Genomic DNA, 20,595 nt, shown 5'->3' on the forward strand with positions numbered 1-20,595 from the left:
GGTCAGGAGTCAGGGGCGGGGTGGGGGCTCCGCCATCGAACCGAGGCTGCAGAAGGGCAGGGGGCGGCCACTGAGCATGGGAGAGAGACTGTCGGGGCACCACGTCATCTCAGCTCACCCCGATCTCTGCAGGAGCCTCCCAACCTGTCCCCCTACCTCCCCGTTGGCCCCACTGTCTGTGTTCTGGGCCCCAGCTGGAGCGGTCCTGTGAAACCCAAAGGCAGACCATTCAAACTCGCCTTGTTCAAACTCTCCGTGGCTCCCACCTCCTGGAGAAGAGTCAGAGTTTGCCAGGGCCGGTAGAGCCCTACACGCTGACCTTAACTCCCTCTCTGACCCCTCCCAGTCTCTCAGGTAACACATTCCAGACCCACTGGCCTCCTTGCTGTGTCTCCAACACTCAGCTGCAAAGCCTGTTTTCCTTCCACCTGGAATGTTCCCACAGCTCACTCAGGTCTGCGCTTAAATGTCACCTCAGAGTGGAGTTCTCTGACCACCACCCCATCACCCTGCATCCTTGAATCCCGCTTTCTTGTCCTTAACCTTGGCCACCTCCTGACGTTATGGTCAAACTTGTTCATTTATGTTTGGTCTCTCTCATAGAAAGTGAGCTCCAGGGACAGTGGGACTTTCGTTCAGCTCTCTGCTGTGACCTCAGGCTTTGAACAGGGCCTGGCATTTGTTGAATACATTACTGAAAACAGAGATGGGCAGAGAGATGGAGGGGGGATGACAAACAGGTGGATGGGCCAGAAGAAGGATGGATGGATTAATGGGTGAAAGGGTGACTGTAAGGGTGGATGCATGGATAGATGGATGGAGGGAGGGGTGGATGGATGGATGGATGGATGAATAGCGGATGGAAGGATGGATGGAAGGAAGAAGAACTGCAGGAACAGAAAGAAAGATGAGTGGGTAGAAGGAAGGATGGATAAACCAATGGACAGAAGAAAACACAGAAATACGGAAGGAAGACTAGAAGGATGGATGGACGGACAGACTGCCAGATGGAGACGCAGGCGGACAGACACAAGACCAGGGTTCACCCGATGAGAACCGGGGGCTTGGAGACGGAGCACAGCTCACTGCCGTCCGCTGGGGCCCTCAGAACCTTCCAGCCGCAGTTTCCCTCACCTGCCCCTCCCCGGGCTCCACGCCGGGCCCGCCCCCTCATGCAGTGACTCGGAGGAGCATGGCAGGTGGGGGACCGGCCCCAGGCTTTATTGAGCAGATTCGGGGGAAGGGTGGCCCGGCAGGCCCTCACCCCGGCCCTGGAGCCGCCTCTTCTTGCCTTTGCTGCCCCCCGGGGCGGGCCTGGGCCCCTGGGGCCTGGGCGCCCTTCAGCTGCTGAGGAACACGCCTCTCTTGTGCCACTTCTGGTCGCGGATGCGGCGCACGGACTGCAGTTGCGGCTGGTTGGCGTCCCACTCGTTCCAGTGGCGGTACTCGCCCCGTTCAAACACGTACTGGCGCCCGCGGTAGCCCGGGAACTCGTAGCCAACCCACCTGCAGGGAGGCGAGGTCAGCGTGAGAAGCCTCCGGGCTCTCGCCTCCCAGCCAGACCCAGTCTTTCAAAACCAGCCTCTGAGCCTGCTCTCCACCTGCCCGAATCCTTCCTTGGCTTCCCGAGGCCCTGGGGATGAATTCAAACTCCTCGCCCTGCTCACAGACGAGACTCTAGCCTTACCTCTCATTCCTCCTTCATACCCCACACTCCAGCCTGGCTTAGTGTACTTTCTCTGAACCTGCATGTCTCTGAGCCTTTACACATGCTGTTCCTTCTGCCTGGAATGCTGTTCCTTGCCTCATCCTCATTTCATCCTCTCTTTCATAGCAACCTTTACATATCAAGTGGGACATCTCCTCCTCCAGAAAGCCCTTCCTGATTGCCTCAGGCTAAATCAAGCGCCTCATCAGGACCCCCAGAGCCCCTGCATGTCCACAGTTCTGATCACTACGAATTGTGAATAACTGTTTCCTTGTCTGTTTCCCTATTACACTGTGACATTCCCAAGGGACAAATGATGGGACTTGTGTAGTTCTTATTGCCCCCATACCCTACACACACAGATCCTCAGTGAAAACTGTTGAATATGGTATTATGTGGTAGAGGTGGCACCTCTCAAGGCCCAACCCCATGTCACAAGCCCACAAGTGAGATGTAGTTGCCTAGACAAAGGGAGAGTGACCCTAAGATTGCATTAACAGAGATATCAAGCCTAGAAGGAGGGAGGAGAAGAGCCTGTTCTCCTATGTAACACTCGGGCCACCCATACATACATGCTGGGTCTCCTGGTGAGAAGGACAAAGACTGTGAAAGGGGAAAAACAAATCTGAACTTCAAGGCCTAGGGGAGTTCAGAAAAGGAGTGAAGACTTTGATGCAGACAAGTAAGGGAGTGCAGATTTCACTTGGTTAAAAGAAAAAAAAAACTGTCTCTAAGTTGAGGCTTCCTGGAAATCCAATGGTACAGGAATGCAAGCAGGTGGACATTCAAATCACGGGGGCTTTGAGCAAGGCTGGTGTAGGGGCCCTGACTCGGATGAGGGGCCTCCAGACCCTGGGGAGCCGGAAGTGTCAGCTGTGTAGGAAACCGTGAACAGAGATTCCGTTTGGAACCCAAGGCAATGTGAATTGGAGGACAGGGCAAGGGCCGAGAGTGGGGTCGGGTCCCTTACGTCCCGTTGATGGCCCGGACGCTCGCCACGCGGTCCTGGAAGCCGTGAGCCCAGAGGCTGGGCACGTCATCATCCACTATCTCCATCTTGCGGCCGCCGAAAGCCGGGTTCTCAAAGAGATGCAGTTTGTGATCCGGGCCATCCTGGGGGCAAGACCACAGACGGCAAGACCATGGGATGAGCCAGCTGCTCCCTCGCCCAGGACAGAGGGCCCAGGAGGCTCCAGCAAAGGCTCAAGGCACCGCAGAGTAATGCCCACCCCCAGAGCTGGCCTCCTTAGGACTTCCAGAGCCAGAGAGCCGTGAGGCCGAGAGGAGGGGCTTTCAGGTCTGGTTAAACCTCGTCATTTAGCAGATAGGGAAACTGAGGCACAGAGAAGGTGGTAGGAGACCAGAATCACTCATGTAGAAACATTCCCGCTTTATGAAAGCAGATTCTGAGTCCGTCTACCTGGCCTTCCTCCTCCCAATCCCCTCCCCGCCCCCAAGGAGCATCAGTCATTGTGAGCTAGAGGAAGGGCGGGGCTAGCCCTGAGCCTGAGTCAGCAGGTGGGAGGGAAGAGCGACGTTTTACTGAGCCGCCATGCACCCGGCCTCTTTCAGGTGCTGGAGAAACACAGGGGAAGGACTTGAGCTGATTTGCAGTTACTTTCTGGAGCCGTTTACCAGGCTGTATGGGTCCGACTGGACCACATGGCTCCTGATTTTAATAAGGCTACAGAGGGACATGCCAGTGACCTGCTGGCTAACGCAAGATATGAATCCCGGCCTCCCGACCCGCAGCCCAGCGCCCATTCAGTAGCCGGCTTCTTGTCCCCCCAAAACCACTCAGATCAGAAATAACGAGGGCTCTCCCCGGGCCAGGCCCGTGCCAGCCGAGCCCTTGGCTGAGCTCGTGAGAGGAGCCTGCCTCGGGAGCCCCCGGCGTGTCCGGCTTCCAGGGGCTGTACTCACAATGTGCAGGGGTCGGACGGACAGGAGGCTGTCGCTGTGGTGACTGTTGGACCAGGCGTCCCAGCGAGGGTAGTCCCCCTTCTCCAGGACGTACTGCTCCCCGCGGAAGGCCCTGCGCTCAAACGCCAGCCACCTGCAGGAGGAAGGAGGGCTGGGTCACTCATCTCTGCTGCCCTGGGGTGGGGAGGACCCATGTCTAGGGAGGGGGTGGTGCCCGAGAGCTGCTGACCTCTGACCCTGCCCCTTTCCTCCAACCCTAGTCCTGGTATCGAGGAAGTTACTAGAACCTACTAGGAGCTGAGGCTCTGAGCCAGAAAACCAGCCTGGGAAAGAACAAGGCCTGGCACACAGCAAGGATTCCATCGACAACTCCTCTTTTTCCTTCGCTTATTCCTCCCCCTCCTCCTCTTCCTCTAATTCCTCTATTAGATTGTTATTCTTATTATTACAATTATACTGTCGTTTAGTACATCCCTCTGTCCATTTTCACAAAATCTCTGAAGTGCATACACTATTATCCCCATTTGACAGATGAGATAACAGAGGCCCAGAGGGTGAAGCACCTCACCCAAGTGGTTAGCACCAGAGCTTAGATTTTCCATCTGAAGAATTTAGGGTCCAGCAGATGGTTGGATGGCATCACTGACTCAATGGACATGGCTTGGGTAAACTCCAGCAGTTGGTGATGGATAAGTGAGGTCTGGCGTTCATGGGGTCGCAAAGAGTCGGATACGACTGAGCGACTAAAGTGACTGAACTGAACTGAATGGGACTCCTGCCTGCTGGGTGGACGTGGACAGGACAGTTAGCCACTTTGGCCTCAGTTTCCTCATCTGTCAAGTGGGCAGTCGTGAGGATTTAGGGGTATTGTTGCTGCTGTTTAGTCACTAAGTTGTGCCTGACTCTGCGACCCTATAGACGAGCCCGCCAGGCTCCTCTGTCCATGGGATTTCCCAGGAAGAATACTATTTGCCATTACCTTCTCCAGGGGGTCCTCCCCAACCCAGGGATCGAACCTGAGTCTCCTGCATTGGCAGGCAGAGTCTTTACCCCTGAGCCACCAGGAAAGCCATTCCAGGATATCAAGCGCATTAGAATTTGGATGCTATCATCATTAAAAAGTATTAGACCCCACTGGCTGGGCAGCGAGCCAGGTGCCAGAGTCTTTCTCTGTCCTCTCTGCACAGTGCTCTGCTACTGACCCCAGAGATGGAGGGCTGGAGGGAGTCCAAGAGAATCACTGTTCAATGCTCCCATTTACAGGTGGGAAGACTGAGGCCAGATATGGGGAGGGCGTTGCCTAAGGCCCCACAGCAGACTGAGAGCTTGCTCCTGGCCCTCCCGACTCCCACGGGGCTCAGGGTTGGGAGGAGGGCTGGGGGTCCGGGTACTCACGGGCCCGACTCCACCTGGATGGAGCCCACCTTCTCCAGCAGGCTTTCCGTCAGGTTGGGGCACTCGGCTGTGAGCTCGCACCGCTTGCCCTGGAAGTTCTCCATTTCGTACACGATCACCTAGAAAGACAGCCTCCTCAGCATCCCATCGGGCCGGGCTCCCAACCCCAGCCCGTGTCCTGCCGGGGAGGGCCTTGGAGGCAGGTACCACCCCCTGCTCCATCAGCTCTGCCTGGAACCGGCCTGAAGCCAGCGCCGCCGCGGGCTTGCCCTGCCCCCTGGTGGCCACAGAGGGCAACGCCTCCAGGAATCCCCATTAAACCAGGGGCCCGCAAGCTGGATGTCTGGCCGGAACCAGGGCAGAACTTAGTAAAGCGAAAGGTCCAAAATGACTGAAGGGAGGACTGTGGGGAAACGAAGCTGCTGTGGTCAGGAGGGGCTGTGGGCCCCCTTCTATGCTTTTCGAGAGAAGCCGCAATATGTCATTTCCTTAATGTGAGATGTCTCCATTTTGAAAGTCCTGGGCAGAGCAAATAAAACTCCAGTTTGCACTAGCTGAACTTCACCTGCCCCTGCGCCCCCGAGGAAGGGGCTGCTAAGGCAGAAGGGGGTTTTGCTTCTTTCACCCGCTTAGAAGCACTAACTGTCTCTGCAGCGGGTCCCTGGGGAACATCAGCTCCTGTCATTTTACACAAGGGTCAAGGGAGGCTCAGAAAGGGTCCTGGGCTGCACAGCAGGTCAAGTGGAGGTACTGGATTCAGAAAGTCCGCTGACTCTTCATAAGCACCGCTGTGGCCAGGGGAAAGCCCACAGATGCCGAAAGGAGCCAGGAAGGGCTGGCAGTGATGCCCGCTTCTCTGGCAGGGGGCAGCTGGGGGTCCACAGGGCAAGGCTGAGTCACCCACGAATCAGGCGCAGAGCCAGGCAAGCCTTGCTGCTCTTCCCCTCCCGGTGTTGCCCCGTCTGGTCAAAGACCCCACTTACTTCCTTAGTCAATCCATCCTGGGACCGCACCTTATTAAAGCCCCCGGCATAGCTTAGAAAGGGCGGAGAGAGCCCACAAACGTCAGCTCTCGGGTTTCTCCGTTTGCTGGCCGTGGTGACGGCACCGGCGTTTGACCCTCCCTGAGAGGCGTGGGTGCTGTCCCCAGGTTAAAGGTGGGGCTGCCGAGGTCCAGAGAGGCCCAGGGACTCGACCGAGCTCAGGCAGGAGGGTCAGCACCGTGTCTCCTGAAAGCCCCGTCGACACCGGCAGCGTGGGTGTGACCAGGTCCCCCGTGCAGATGAGGACACAGAAGAGGCAAGGGCGGCAGAGAGGGGAGATGCCCTCCTGCTCCTGGCTGGCTGGCTGGAAGGGCTGCTGCTGCTTTCTGGAGAGAGGCTGCCTGGCCGGGAGGCGGGCCCCGAGGACCCAGGGCCCCCCTGGGCCCCTCCCCTGACCCCGTACCTTGTAGCCGCCCCCGAGGCCGCCGTGGCTCTTGCCGGCCGCAGCCTGCTCCGGTGTGCTGTGCTGCTCTGCCATCTCCACGGGAATCCCTGTGGCTTCGATCAAAGCAAATGGTCACCAGGTGCGCCCGGAGGGGACCCCAGGTGCCTGGAGTCGAGGACAAGCTCCAGAACCCGACTGCCTCTGAGATGTGGTCGGTGCTCACAACCAACCTTCAGTCATTCAGCAAACATCCACCGAGCATCTACTGTGGCCCACAGGGCCTGGGACAGTCAGGGGAGGCGGATACCCACTTTACAGGTGGAAATCCCTAGGCCCAGGGAGGCAAGGCTGGGGTGGGGCTCCAAAGCCCGTGCCCTTCCCCTCCCCCGGAGCTTTGGGGGGACACGACACCTGAAGACTCTGCTCAGGGGGTGGGGTGCGGGCCTCGGGGAGCCTCCTCTACTAGGATCGCTCCTACCTCCGCCCCCCAGGCAGTAGGCTTCTGTTCACCAATTCCTTCATTTGCCAAAGATTCCAAGAGAACCGAGTTGGTCCCTTGCCCTGGGCTGGTGATTGAGAGGAACAGGGGGCCACGGACTAGTGGGAAATAGGCGGACGGACGTCTAGAGAAAGCAAGATGCTGGGGAGCAGGCCCTGGGACACCCGCTCAGCTTGCTTTCATTCCACATGCGTTTACAGAGCACTCACCATATAGCAGCCACTTAAAAAAGAGACACGGATGCAGATAGACAGACAGACGGCAGCCCCGCATCCCTAGGGACGAGGCCACATGCCTCGTGGGCCTCGTGGGCCTGAATTCTCACGTGGAAGGGCCTGCCTGATGCCAAACACCCAGACACACAGGCCTGTTCTGTTCATAAACACACCCATGAGCGCGCGCACACACAGGCTCCCATGATTACTGTACATGGCCACTTTCCACCTGCTGCGCAAAAACAGCCGCCCGCTTCTCTCTCGGGGACACACACATGCCCATTTCAGATGCCCCCCGCCAAGGTCTGGAAGGCATCACAGCCACCCCCCACATTCCTGGGAGCGGATGGGCTGCGTGGCCCTCATACGCAGCACACAGGCCCAGCGATGCTGTCTGCCTGCCTGTGTCCTGCCTCGTCAAAAAGTGGGGCCTGGAAATGGGGCCAGGTCCTGGGGGACTCTCAGCAGAGGTGCCAGCCCCCCACTTTGCCCACTCCCCTTCCTCAGCGGTGCTCAGTCTCTGCAGGCCCCCTGCCCTAAGCTCACATCCCAGGGCTTGACCCTGCGCACCCCGTCAGACACCGGCTGGCTCAGGGGCTCTCCTGAGTCCTCCCTCTCAGCTCCGGCCCTCATGTGGATCCCCGGTTGATGCGGGGGGCCAACTATGCATACCCCCTCCCCCGGAGACCACCCAGGTCTGGGCCGGCCTCCCCGTCCCCGCGCCCCCGGAGTGCACCTGTTGCAGTCGCCGTGAGGAGAGAGGGGGCCGGCGCCGTCTGCAGACTCAGTCCGCTGCTGCTGGGACTGCCCTATTTATGGGTGCTTTCTGACAGCCCAGCACAACCCAGCTTGCTGAGGCAGCGCCCTGTCCACCCAATTCCGTGCGCGCCACTTCACCTCAATAGCAGGCCCGGGGAGGCCCCTGCGCCTCTGTCCTCAGCCGTGGTCTCTGATGACTTCCTGGGGGCAGGTGGGCCGTGTCAGCTTCCCGGGGAGCCCCGCAGCACCAAGCTCTCAGTGCCCCCAACTTTCCTGCTCTGGCTTCTCAGCGCCAGCATCTTCCTTTTGGGATGCGCGACACCCTCGGAATGGCTCCAGTTCTTAAAAGCGCCAGGCCCTAGAATTCCTCAATTTTCCCATGTGCCACGGGGCCTAAAATTTAAGTCAGATCACCGTGAACATCCCTTCCAAGGTGGGTGTAAATCCGTCCACACATTTCCATGAGACGTGGTAACAGACCCAGCAAAGATTCCTTTTCTTCATACTGAAGGCATCTACGGACGACAGTGACCATTTATGGGAGAACTACTACGTGCGTGGTGCTGGGCCAGCTTCATGAGCAGTGTCTGTTCAGTCCTCACGAAGCTCCCTTGAGGAGAGAAATTGTGATTGCCACTTTTTAAAGGGGGAGACAATTCAGAGAGGTAAAGTCACTTACCCAGGGTCACACAGCAGACAGGAGGTGGAAGGGCTGGCCTGCTCCAGGGCCCAGCTCTCAGCCTCAGAAGAAATAAAGATGATCACAACAGTCACTTCATTTATGACCAAAAAATTAGATCCATGCATTTTGTGTGTGTGTCTAACAAAGTATAATTTCGCCTGTGACAGCTACATAATTTCCTCAGTTTTCAAAAGTTCGCCTCAAGCCACTTTGCTTTTATGAAAGACCTACATTAGTACCTGTTTTCTATAACAGAAAAAAAATCTAGGGGACCTTTGCTTTTATGAAAAAGGGCGAAAAACAACAGTTGCATTCAGCCTTTATTTTATAACAAGCCATTATAGAAGCAGGGTGAGCCCCAAGCAGCGACTGGCGCCATCAAGTGCCTCCCATGGGAATTACACTCAGCATCACGGCGTCGGGCGCCACGGCTTTGAACTGCGCCGGAGTGTCTGCTCACCTGTGAGCATTTTGTGCATCTGTGAGCAAGCTGTGTCCACAGGTCACCGCTTCTTCACACCCCTGCAGCTTAACCAAGATTTCAGAGGAGCGCTCTCCTCTCAGAAGAGAGGAACTTGTATTCAGAGGTTACTGAAGCAATAAAATAAATGACAGAGCAAAGGAGTGAATTGTTAAGTGGAGGGTTTTCTTTAGCTGTTGCTCGCTTTTGGCTAAAATCCTCAAGTCAGCGCAAACCCCAGCATCCCCGGAGAGGTGGATGACAGCAGGGCTCTGGAACCCGGTGGATCTGTGTGACCTTGGGGGAGTGAATGAAGGTCACGGCCACAGTCTCCTCATCTGCCAGGGGAGAAGCTTCTGTCTCCTCGAGCCACTGAGATCACGGGAGCAAAGCAGGGCGGCCTCACTTTCTTAATCACAGAGGACCCTGCCCACTGCTGACAGCTCAGACCGAGGGGCTGCTTCCTCCCGGGGCTCGTGGAGAGCAGAGTTGGTCTCAGCCCCTTAACCTGAGATGCAGCTGGCACCCGCCGGGGACATCAGGGGGTGACAGAGGTGGGGATGGCCCAGCAGGCCTGATTCCCCCCAACCACCTCCCCCCCCCATCAGCTCCTTTAGGGTCCTGAAGACCCATGTGCCCAGATCTCGCATGCCACCCGTCTTTAACCTAGAGTTCTCGGTCTTGGCACTGTTGCCAAGCGGGGCTGGGATTATTCCTTGTGACAGGGGAGGAGGGCTGTCCTGGGCAGTGGGGGATGTTGCTCAGCATCCCTGGCCTCCACTCACTACATGCCAGGAGCACGCCCCTTCCCTCCTTGAGATAATTTAAAAGACACCGCCTGTCATTTTGCCAGATGTCGTGCAGACGGGCAGAGTCCATCCGGGGCCACTGCCTTTAACTTCTGCCGGCTCATGTCACTCGCATCGCCTCTGTTCTGGAGGAGCGTGGGGGTCCAGAGATACCCCACAGCCAGGAGGAAGTGGAGTTGGGGACTCAAGCCCATGCTGAGTGGAGATCCGGCTCTGCCTCCATCGGGCCCCCTTTCCCAGGACCCCTGCTGCACCCTCCCGCAGTCGGGCCCCCCAGACTGGCCCCCCTCAGCGCGGTGGAGGGACTGACTCAGCGGGAGACAGGCATGCATGCGTGGGGGAGTCCATTCATTCACACACCGACACGCTGAGGTCTCCAGGGCAGCTCGCATCAAAGCTTTATTTGCTGTTTCCAGAGTCTGAATGTGACATCTTTGTACATGCAAAAGGTCATTGTGTTTTAGGGCAGTCGACCAGACTCCCAACTGCTCTGCTGTGCGTATGAAATCTCTTTACAGTTACAAAATAGAAAAGCACTTGTAGACATCCGATACTCTGAGAGGTCCGGGAAGCCCCGTTGGTTTTGACGTTAAAAATATAGTTTTTTTTGTTTTGTTTTTTTCTGGATGAATTCTCAGTCACATGATTAGAGGTCCTTTCTGGGATTGAATAAAGTGCCGGTCGACCGCCTTCCATTCAAAGCCCCTGGAGTCCATGAATTCGTAAGGCAACTGCGAGGACACCAGTTGGCAGGACGCTTCAACTCTCCTGCACACAGGACTCGAGTTCCTTTTCGATCGTGACTCAAATATTGGAGGAAGGGACCCAGGAGGAAGGTCAGGAAAATACAATGGTGTAGGTATATATATACACATCTCCACTGCCCCCCATCTTACAGAGCATTCTAAGGATCGTAGTCATCGGGGAAGTCTAGGACTTGGAGGATACTGATATGACTTAAGAAGCAACGCAGTACAAAATATTTCCCGTAACACAACAGATAACTTTTACAAGCCCCGTATTTACAGGATCTATAAGGCTGTGTGGAACGAGATCACTCTTTCACACAACTGGCATTATATATATTTTTTTTCTTAGGCAGGCACGACGCCAGCAGAGATGACTAAGAAAGTGCCAGGCTGATTCATGAGATGGTGTGGTGCCGGGTGTGAGGGTGACAGACAAGGGGATTCGGGGAGGATGATGGGGAGCGGCTGAGGGGTGACCTTGCCAGAGATCTCAGGCTGACTTTCCAAGAACCTGGCTTTCTGGTCTGCCCCCCTCTGCAGAAGCCAATCCAGACAAAAGATATCTCTAGAGGGGTGATGGGGGGCGGGGGGCGGAGGGCAAAGGAGACACAGACTGGCCAACACCTAGCGCGTTCGTGCCTACTGGCTTTCTACGTGGTTCTGCGTTTCCAGACCCTTGCCTTGCCCAGAATCCCAACACGGTGGCACCTGGCGGCTCTCAGCACGGGACTCAGATCCAGCAGTCCCCTAAGAGGGCGGACCCCGGGATGAACCCCCATCCAGATGCGGGGTGGGTCCCTCCTACCTCATGGAATCAAGATGCCATGGGGCTTTTTTCTTTTCTTTCCCTTTCCTGTTTCAACACACGTCGAAAGAGGAAAGACACAGTCCGACTAGTAACGCCACGGCTGAAATAGGAGGGAGGGGCAATTCCCAGCGGAAAGAGCCTTCCCCCCCTTCCCCATAGACTTCACCCTGCAATGCTAGTTCACACAAAGGCCACCGTCGTCCAGCTTCCTGCATTAAGGGGCAGGGTGGTGTGGGAAGGACCACAGGGATGGGGGAGGAGGAGGAGGGAGGCTGCCTGGAGAGCCCTCTCCTCTGGCGGGACGCTGTCTTCCACGCAGGACCTGAATCACCTGGACGCCAGCATTTCACTTTGGAGAAGATCTGACCACACATCTGTAGGGTGCTAGCACTGCAATCACGCCTGGCTCCTGGGCTGTCTGGGGGCGTTGCGAAGCGAGACATAAATGGACAAGGCAGCTGGCAGCACCGGGCTGAGCAGCTGAGCTCTCCTTCGGGGAAACCATGCCTCAGGGTTTTTCAAATCACCTGCACAGTCTCTGAGGCTGAGGGCCTCGGGCCCATTCCAATACCCAGAGCTTGCCTCACTTCTTCCGGGGAAGCAGAGAAGAAAGCACTGGAAGCATGCGGCTTGGCTGGTCCCCTGCAAAACCTCCCCATCTGACTGCCCTCTCCCCGAATCCCAGGCAACTGGAGGCTGTCCGGGCGAGTCGCTCAAAGCCCCCGACGTCCTACACACTGGGGGGCGGGGAGGGCGGGCGCATCTCTTCCACCGGAGTTTCTCAGGTGGCGCTGAGGGATTTTCCACAACACTGACTCTTGAGGCCCCGCCGTGGAATTTTACATGTCAAAGGCGTCTGTTACCTTAGGCAAGAGACCCTGAAGAGGGGGGATGACTGGAGGGGAAAGTGATATGGACTCATCAAAAGAGCAGCTGTCAAAATGCTGATGTGCAAAGCGGGTGGGGAGAGGGAAGAGGGGAGGGAGAGAGAGGGAGAGAGAGAGAGAGAGATTATACTTTAAAAAAATCACCTATCTAGCTATCTTATTTTGGATGCATTCTGTATAAAACTGTCATTTAAAGAACACCAAAGGCCCAGGCAAGGAGGGCTGGATGAGGGTGGGTGACTTGAATGCTGACGAATGCTTAAGGCATCATTCAGTCCGTTGAAAAGGAGACAGGTTTCCAAAGGTGGCTCCAGGAGAACTCAAGAAACCAGCATACATACAACCCCCTGCGTGGCCCCCAAGGGCTCACCCCGCTTAGAAAGAGGAAACGTAAAAGAACCCACTGGCCTAGCTGGCTGTCTGCAGAGGCTTCCAGCAGAGCGGCGGTCGCTGGAGACGTCATTGTACAGATCGCGGCCGGAGCCGGAGGTCCCAGGAGCCTGCGTTGAGCTGGTGGCTCCTTGACCCACCGAGACTGTCTGCTCTGCGGGGGAGGGATGAGGCTGCTGCGGTCAGTTTCAAGGGATGGACTTTGCCCATCCTCGTCACCAAGGAATTAAATGGATTTTTATTTCCAGTCCGGGAGTGGGAGGTTAGGTAGACGCTCTCCAGGTTGATCTCGTTTTTGAGGGTTTCTTCCTTTCCTCTAGGGTAAACTTGGGCTGAAACATGACTGATGGAGAACTGAGCCTGGCGGGTCCTAACTGAACACAGCAGGTCACTCGTGCTGCCTGAGACGGAACCAAGGGGTCTCCGCGCCTTGAGAAAGACACGGGAAGACCACCACCAGGAAGAGGGGTCAGGGTCAAGGCACACCCAGCGTGCCTTTCAAAGGGGACCTGTTGACCTGCAAAGTCACTACATCACAATGAATAAAAGGTGAACTGCATCTTAAAAAAAGAAGACAAAAAAATCAACTGACACAGATCCTGAAAGGATTAAATCCCCAAATGGCCGGAGAGAACGAACTGACTGCAAACTCAGGGGATGAAGAGGATGCAAACTACGGTCAAGCAGGACCAACCCTCCGGACACAGAAGCACATGGCTGCCGGCGACAGGCTCCAACCACGGCCCGTCCAGGGGCCAGAGCGCAACCCACAGGACTTGCGGGGGAGGGCCCCCCACTCCGCCTCAGTCACTGTCCACTGTCTGAGCCACAACCCCTCTCTGGCCCAGGTGTTGGTCGTAACCCAGAGCAACCGGATTGGTCTCCATCCTCCAAGAGAGGGAAGAGGCGGTGAAGGGAGAAAAGAGAGGAAGGAGAGATGGGGCGATGATAGAGACTGAAGGATGGAGTGGGTAGCCAGGGAGAAGGGAGGTGTGATTTGACAACATCTGCGAAGAATGGATTTCTCAAAGAGAGACTTAGCAAGCTCAGCCCCCACGCCCCGTAGCAGTTGTGGGCAGCTCTATGACCTGCCCAAGCATCCTTCTCTCAGGTGGGCGGCTCCCGGGCAAGGTTGGCACAAAGTTTATGGTGACTCCAGATGTGGCGGGTGGGCCGGCCATCTCTGGGATGTATGCTGAAGCCTTGGGCCTAAGAGGTGGAGGAGAATGGTGTGCAGAAATTTCAAAAAAAAAAAAGAGGACACAGTAGACAGTGACTGGAGATCCCAGAGGTCTTGGAGGTTTCTGGGAATGAGCTTAGAGCTGGCAAGCAACAAGAGGTCAGCCAAGGCTGTACCTGGTTACCTAGCATCCTCCAGGTCTGTCTGGAGTCCCTGGACGGGGGTTAGGGGGAGTGGGAGGACTCCCCTCCAGAGACGGGCTTTCAGCAAGGCTCTCCCTTCCTGCATTTGGATCTAGAAAAAGCACCTGGTCAGCTAGAACTGGGGGGCCGGGGTGGGGGCGGGGGAAGGGTGGGTACAAAGGAGAGATGAGAACAAAGCAAAAGGACCCCTCATTCACCGTGTGCCCTGAGGCCAATGGGGAACGCTTCCTTCCATGCCAGCAGCTCAGGTCGTGTTCAGAAAAGGACTCTGCAGAAAAAGACTCCAGGGGCGGGTCTGATGCTTGGGAGGGAAAGGCACTGCTGTTTGGGCTGCCGGTTTTGGAAGCCTTGAGAGCGAAGGTCACCCCACAGAAGTTCGGAGCTCTCACGAGAAGGAACCAGCAAAATGTACACCAGGGTGACAATGACCGTTTAAAACGCTTGGGGGAGGGGAGAAGATAACCTGAGATGATCGGATACTTCAAGCAGACTACGCGCACACCTCTCCTCCTGTTCTGTAGCGTGAAAACATACATAGGTACTGAATTTCAGAGAAAGTTGGTGAGATTATTGCTTTATCGCCTTCTGAAGCAAACAGATGGGAGGAACAAGGCAACAGGCCGGCCCTGCACACAGACCCGCTGGGAGGATAAACACACTTGAAGGAACCATGGCGAGGGTGTTTAAAGATTGGAACTGCTGATTTCTTTGAAAGGGAGAAGGAATTCGCCAAAGGAGCAATCGAGACCTGCCCTCCTCCACCGCAATCCGGTGGTACAGCCTGGACCGCTGGTTACAGCAGGAAATGAATGGGCTCATCTTCCTTGGAAATGTCCTTTTGAAAAAGATCGGCCCTGGGGTGAGGGGCGAAAGAGGCTCTTTCATGATTCAGAACCCAGGGGAGATGGTCCAGCCTTTATATCCATGTTCCTGGAGCTTCGCAGGGGTCTAAAAATGCGTAGAAATGCACATTTTTATGTTTAAAAAAAAAAAATCCCCAAAAAACAAAACCACCAGCATGGACATTTCTGGACCGCTCGGTCTCTTCCCCAGCCTGAAGAGCTGTCTGCGGAGACGGTGCACGGGCTTGTGAAGGGTGAGCCTTCCTCCCTGATCCATCGGGGGAGCCTGCAGGGGGCGGGCACTGGGATGCCTTCTCCACCTGACCGACAGACCGACCAGAAGGACCCAGGCATGTGCAGGAAGCAACGGCAGCGGCGGGACCTCGTCTTCGGGTTCGGACAGTTAAGGCTTGTTCGTTAGACGTGGCGGTGTCCCCTGTCTGGAGAGGACAGGTGTCAGCAAGGGGGACGTGAGACCCCACTTCTCCTCAGCATCGAGCCCGCAAAGCTTTCCTGGTGCTCCCCAAGACGCCACCCCAACAAGCCACGGGCCAGGAAAGGCGTTTTCTTTTTTTTTGAGGAGTGGGATAAAGAAGGCAGCGGGCGGCGGATACGATGGAATGAGCCTGCAGTTTAGGGTCAGGTCAGGGGGCCAGCTTGGGTGCCCTCAAATGGACTGCTGGAGGCCTGACTGAGACATCATGGGTACAGCACTCAACGCTGAACAGACACAGGCTCGGATCCCCTCTCCAAAACCCTAGAGTGCAGTTTATAGGAGAACTCAGAGATACTTTTGGAGTCTATTATATACGTGTGTGTGTGTGTGTGTTCAGTGGTTTCATTAGTATCCAACTCTCTCGTGACCCCATGGACTGTAGCCCGCCAAGCTCCTCTGTCCATGGGGTTCTCCAGGCAAGAACACTGGAGTGGGTTGCCGTGCCCTCCCCCAGGGGATCTTCCAGACCCAGGGATCGAATCTGCATCTCTTAAATGCCCTGCACTGGCAGGCAGGTTCTTTATCACTGGCACCGCCTGGGAAGCCTCGTGCAGACTACACAGGAATGTAGAAATTGGGGGCAGTTGGGGGCAAAGATCAAAGCTGATCTTTGATGTCATTTTACGAAGTGGGGCTGAGATTCAGCAAGCAGGGCTGGCCAAGGGCATGAGACCAGAGTCCTGCCCGTCCCTCCCACCCCAGGCTGCCCAGTGGAGTGGTTTTCTCTAAGCGGCAGCAGACCACTGCCCTCATCTTTCCAGGAACCCAGGACACCCGCATCCACATCTTCCCTTCTCCTTCCAAGGTACAGCACTTCAAGTCTCCGAGCCTTTGCTTCCCGGCCCAAGTTCCCTACTCCTCAGGTTGCAGGCTCTGCCCGAGTACCCACTCCGGGGCCACCCCCATACCTGCTCAAGCTTGATTCTCATACAGGCTTTGTCTCTTCTTGGATTTCAGCTCCTTCAGCCACTGGGGAGAGGGCTCGTCCGATCTGAAACCACAAATCCAGTGGGAGTCAGGTGCCAGCCTGAATGAGGGCTGGGCCTGCGGGCAGGGCTGTGTGGGACCCAAGTCTCCCACCGTTGTGCCAGGGTAGGGGGGCTGAGCCACGCTCGCGGGTGGCAAAGACACCCAGGTCTGTGTGATTGAGACAGGAACTAACCAAGGCACCCCCAAATTCCCAAATGGGAAACGTTCAATACATCATGGTACGTTCATTCTATGAAACCATCTGCAGCAGAAACTCAGGCTCACATAAAATTATTTCCATCCATCCGTCACCCAAATATCCATCCATCCGTCCATCTCTCTACCCATGCAAATGCTGGTGAGGGTTAAAATTCTAGGCTAGGCCACAGTATCCAGCTGCTTGCTCAAACATTATACTAGATGTTTCTGTGAAGGTATTTATTTAATTTTTTTTAAGATGAGGTTAACATTTAAACCAGTGGTCTCTGAATAAAGCAGATTACTCTCCATAACATGGGTGGACCCCACCCAATCAGCTGAAGGCCTTAATGAAAAAAGACCGACCTCCCCAGAAGGGGGAATTCAGAAAAGATACTGCCTTTGGGACTTGAACTGCGACACTGGCTCTTCCCCAGGTCTCCAGCCTGCCTGCCTGGCCTGCAGATTTCAGAGCTTATCAGCCTCCATAATCATGAAAGCCCATTCCTTAAAATAAATCCTTCTCTCTTTCTTTCTTTTCCAGAGTATACATCTTAATGTGCTATGTTTCTTTGGAGAACCCTGACTAGTACAATGCCTGTAAGATAGAGATAGATTAGACAGGCCTTCTGTTTACCGAATAATTAACAATAATTGTTGGGGGGAGGTACAATCTGTTTCAGCTTTTTCTAAAATTGAAGACTATACATTCAGAAAGCACTCAGGTCACAAGTTCATTTTCCCCAAGTGAATACACTTGAGTCATCACCATCTGAATGACAACCCTTTTGAGTGTTTTATTTTTTACTTTCTTCTTTACGTATCTTTTCTTTGTCCTCAGAATGGCTTGTCATGAGAACACATCATTTGAACAAAAACGATGAAGTCAAACAGAAACTCTTGAAATGTTTTTAAAGGAAAGACAGATCATGCTTATGAAGACTTTGATGGCCATGGAAGAACCATCATATGAAACATGTAACCGGAAAAGAAGCTGTGTGTAATGTATGCTATAATCTTGACTACATTTAAAAACCACTGAGGAAGAAAAGCCCAGATTTCACCATGGTCGTCTTTGAGTGGGGGGTGGAGGTGGGCAGCAGTGGTGTCAGATCTTGGCTGGTTTTCTTTCCTGCTTTATATTCATTTTATATTTTCTACAGTTCCTACGGTGAGGGTGTATGACTTTTATAATAAAACAGATGTTCACACAAGACCTGACCCCTGTTGGTCTCAGAGAAATATACCGACCCCACGGTCCTGGAGGGCCTGGGGACACTGGTGACTTGGCTGGGGGTGGGGTGGGGGTCTGCGAGGAAGGAGAGGTCCCCTGGGGTTAGAAAGGGGTTTGAGTGCCCCCAAGCAAGCCTCCTGGTGGAGGCTCAGGACCAGGGGGCCCCTAGTCTGGGGGCCCCTCCAGCCCTGGAGAAACACTGGCACCCTTAGCTGACTCCAGGGCAATTCTGGCATCCCCAGAGCAAGAGAGAGACACCATCTCGGGACTTCCCTGGTAGTCCAGTGGCTAAGACTCTGCGCTCCCAATGCAGGGGGCCGGGGTCTGATCCTTGGTCAGGGAACTAAGATCCCACGTGCTGCAACTTAGAGCTCACAAGCGGGGACTAAAGATCCCGTGTGCCACAACTAAGACCTGGAGTAGCCAAGTAAATAAATACTTTTTTTAAAAAAGAAAGAGAGCCACCGTCTCTGCCTCTGCCTTTTCTCCCTCTCTCATCCTCTTGACCTCTGCTTCCCACAGCCCACTCTGTGCTCCAGTATCACACACTGCCCACAGCACCCAGTTCTACCAGGTCTCTGGGCCTTTGCACGTGACTTTGGCTGCCTCTTTTGTCTTTCATGACCCAGCTCAGGCATGCCTTCTCTTGGAAGCCTTTCCCACACCCTTCCTCAAGTCTGGGTTCTGAACCCTTCTTCTGCCTTCCTCTGTCACCAAGGGCAGATATGAAGGTAGACAGTAAGTAACTCGGACTTTGAAGGTTACAGGGTGTCTGTGTCAACGCATCAAGCGGCAGGTGCATGAAGAAGGCAGCCGCGGACAACCCTTCCATGATGGCTGTGTGCCAATAAAACTTTGTTAACAAACACTACCCTTCCATGATGGCTGTGTGCCAATAAAACTTTATTAACAAACACTACCCTTCTATGATGGCTGTGTGCCAATAAAACTTTATTAACAAACACAACCCTTCCATGATGGCTGTGTGCCAATAAAACTTTATTAACAAACACAACCCTTCCATGATGGCTGTGTGCCAATAAAACTTTATTAACACACAGATGGTGGGCTGAATTTGACCTGTGGGCTATAGCTGGCCAACCCCTGCCCTATCATGGCTCTTGAATGACGATAACAGTATCAGGAACAAGTCTTAACTTTTACGTGTCAGCCACGCTCTCACCTCTCATCCTTCTCCATGCTGGAGGGTAGCACGCGACTGCCCAGCACCCCAGGCTGGAAGGGAGACTTGGGGGTCTTGGGCTGGGGGGCCCAGCCAGGGGCTTCGCTGGGACTGTCTGCCTCTGGCCTCTTGTGCAGCTGAGCCTGGAGAGAGAAGACAAGGGTGGAGTCTGTAAGCTGCCTTTGGCCTGGGGAAGGGCCCCATCCTACCTGACTGTGGAGGCCAAGAAAAATCAGAGGCCGGGTTTGTAGTCCAAGAGGCCACCCGTGACCATTGGGATCAAACAACCATCAGAAATTCACACCATCACATTATCTTTGGCTGAAAGGCCACCACGAGTGGTGTCCTCATCACAGGCCCTTCCGTCTCTTCTAGTTTCCTGAGAACCCCACGGTGGAGACAAGAGTTCATCTTATGGCCAAGGACCAGCTCTTCTAAGCTCCTCGCTCTGGTGAATGTGAATCAGTGGGGTTTCTGACTGTCAGACTCGCAGGAGAAAAAGGCCATCATTTTTGGAGGACGCGGAGGGAATGGCGTGGCTTGGAAGGGCGGGCCGGGGCTGTGACGGCGGCAGATGGCCCCAGGGGTAACGGTGGCACAGCCCCTGCTGCGTGGTCGTCACCACCACCGCCCGCCTGGCAGCCTGTGCACTGGGCTCCGGACTCTTCCAGGCTTAAGCTCCAGGACACGCGTTTCTGGGGTGGAGGCTGGCTTTCTGTATTTTATAGAGGAGTAGCCTAAAGGTCAAAGGTCGAAGGGTTTGCCCAAAGTCACAGGGTTTTCCAAAGTGGGATCCGCCTGAGGTCTGCCCAATGCCGACCCCGGGACTCATTTGAGAAAAAGCCCGGCAGCCTCCACAGGGCCTCTGCCCCGTCCTGTAAGCAGGGCCTGTCCCTGCCTCCAGCAAGGCCAGGAGGGAGAGAGGAGAGGAGGGGGGAGGCGGGTGAGAAACACGGGCCTGTCTGTTCTGCGGCCGCGCGCAGCTCTGGACGCGAGGTCCCACACCTTCAGTGCAGCCGGGTCCACGCCGGGAAACACAGGCATCCTCTGAGGTCTGCAGACGGGCGACCTCTCGGCCCTGGGCGTCCTCTCCTCCTCGTCTGACTCTTCCTTCCTCGGGGATTTCTCCTCTGTTGCAAAGAAAGGATCCTGAAGTCAACGGCAGCCACCGTTCTGAGATTCCAGCTGTCTGTCTACAGAGCAAGCCCAACCCTTTAGCCAGGAATCACACGGTTCGCCATGAACTGGCCCTGCCTTTGCAGCAAGATTCCTGCTAGTCCCGCTTGGGCAAGGCTGAACTGCTTAGAGAGACCTTCCTTGAGATTCCCCAGCCCTGCCACACCCATGGAACGTTCTTTCCACATCGCTGACCCTTTGATCCCGTTGCTGTTTTCACCCAGAATACCTTTCCCTGGCTAATTCCTATCTGCTCTTTAAGATCCAGCTCACGTTTTGACATGGAATGCAGACAAGGAAGCCCTCAGAGGAAAACCTATACCGTGAAGGACGGATCAGAAACCCCAAAAGACTGGTAATAAATGAACTGGTCTTTCAACTCGAGAATCTAGACGAAAAGGC

At 55.2% G+C, this 20,595-nt stretch overlaps 2 protein-coding genes across 8 annotated transcripts in view; both read right to left on the reverse strand.

The window, feature by feature from the left end:
* Window positions 1-1,224: 1,224 nt before the first annotated feature.
* On the reverse strand, window positions 1,225-8,644 carry CRYBB3 (crystallin beta B3). Its single transcript, XM_061141667.1, has 6 exons — window positions 8,607-8,644; window positions 6,473-6,567; window positions 5,027-5,145; window positions 3,632-3,764; window positions 2,679-2,821; window positions 1,225-1,506 (listed from the first exon to the last, which is right to left on the reverse strand). Exons 2-6 carry the CDS (start codon window positions 6,545-6,547, stop codon window positions 1,341-1,343), a joined length of 636 nt encoding a protein of 211 aa, XP_060997650.1. The 5' UTR covers window positions 6,548-6,567; window positions 8,607-8,644; the 3' UTR covers window positions 1,225-1,340.
* A 1,609-nt stretch (window positions 8,645-10,253) lies between these two features.
* The window catches only part of KIAA1671 (KIAA1671 ortholog), a 172,225-nt gene continuing 161,883 nt past the window's right edge, over window positions 10,254-20,595 (reverse strand). For all 7 annotated transcript variants that reach the window (XM_061141660.1, XM_061141664.1, XM_061141663.1 and 4 more), the window contains 4 exons: window positions 20,023-20,147; window positions 19,018-19,160; window positions 16,342-16,424; window positions 10,254-15,377 (listed from right to left, as the gene is read on the reverse strand). In XM_061141660.1, the coding sequence (XP_060997643.1) occupies window positions 16,346-16,424; window positions 19,018-19,160; window positions 20,023-20,147 (347 nt within the window). In that variant the 3' untranslated portion in view covers window positions 10,254-15,377; window positions 16,342-16,345. The remainder of the gene's footprint in view (window positions 15,378-16,341; window positions 16,425-19,017; window positions 19,161-20,022; window positions 20,148-20,595) is intronic.

Source organism: Dama dama, chromosome 5 (genome assembly GCF_033118175.1).
Source record: "Dama dama isolate Ldn47 chromosome 5, ASM3311817v1, whole genome shotgun sequence".
In the NCBI taxonomy this organism is placed as follows: domain Eukaryota; kingdom Metazoa; phylum Chordata; class Mammalia; order Artiodactyla; family Cervidae; genus Dama; species Dama dama.

Bases quoted from the DNA above. Each gene is read 5' to 3' on its own strand.
- CRYBB3 (XM_061141667.1), bottom strand. From the start codon at position 6,547: ATGGCAGAGCAGCACAGCACACCGGAGCAGGCTGCGGCCGGCAAGAGC. The intron at 2,822-3,631 runs GTGAGTACAGCC...TCTTGCCCCCAG, and splicing joins CCGTCCGACCCCTGCACATT to GATGGCCCGGATCACAAACT. The intron at 1,507-2,678 runs GTAAGGGACCCG...GCCTCCCTGCAG, and splicing joins GTCCGGGCCATCAACGGGAC to GTGGGTTGGCTACGAGTTCC.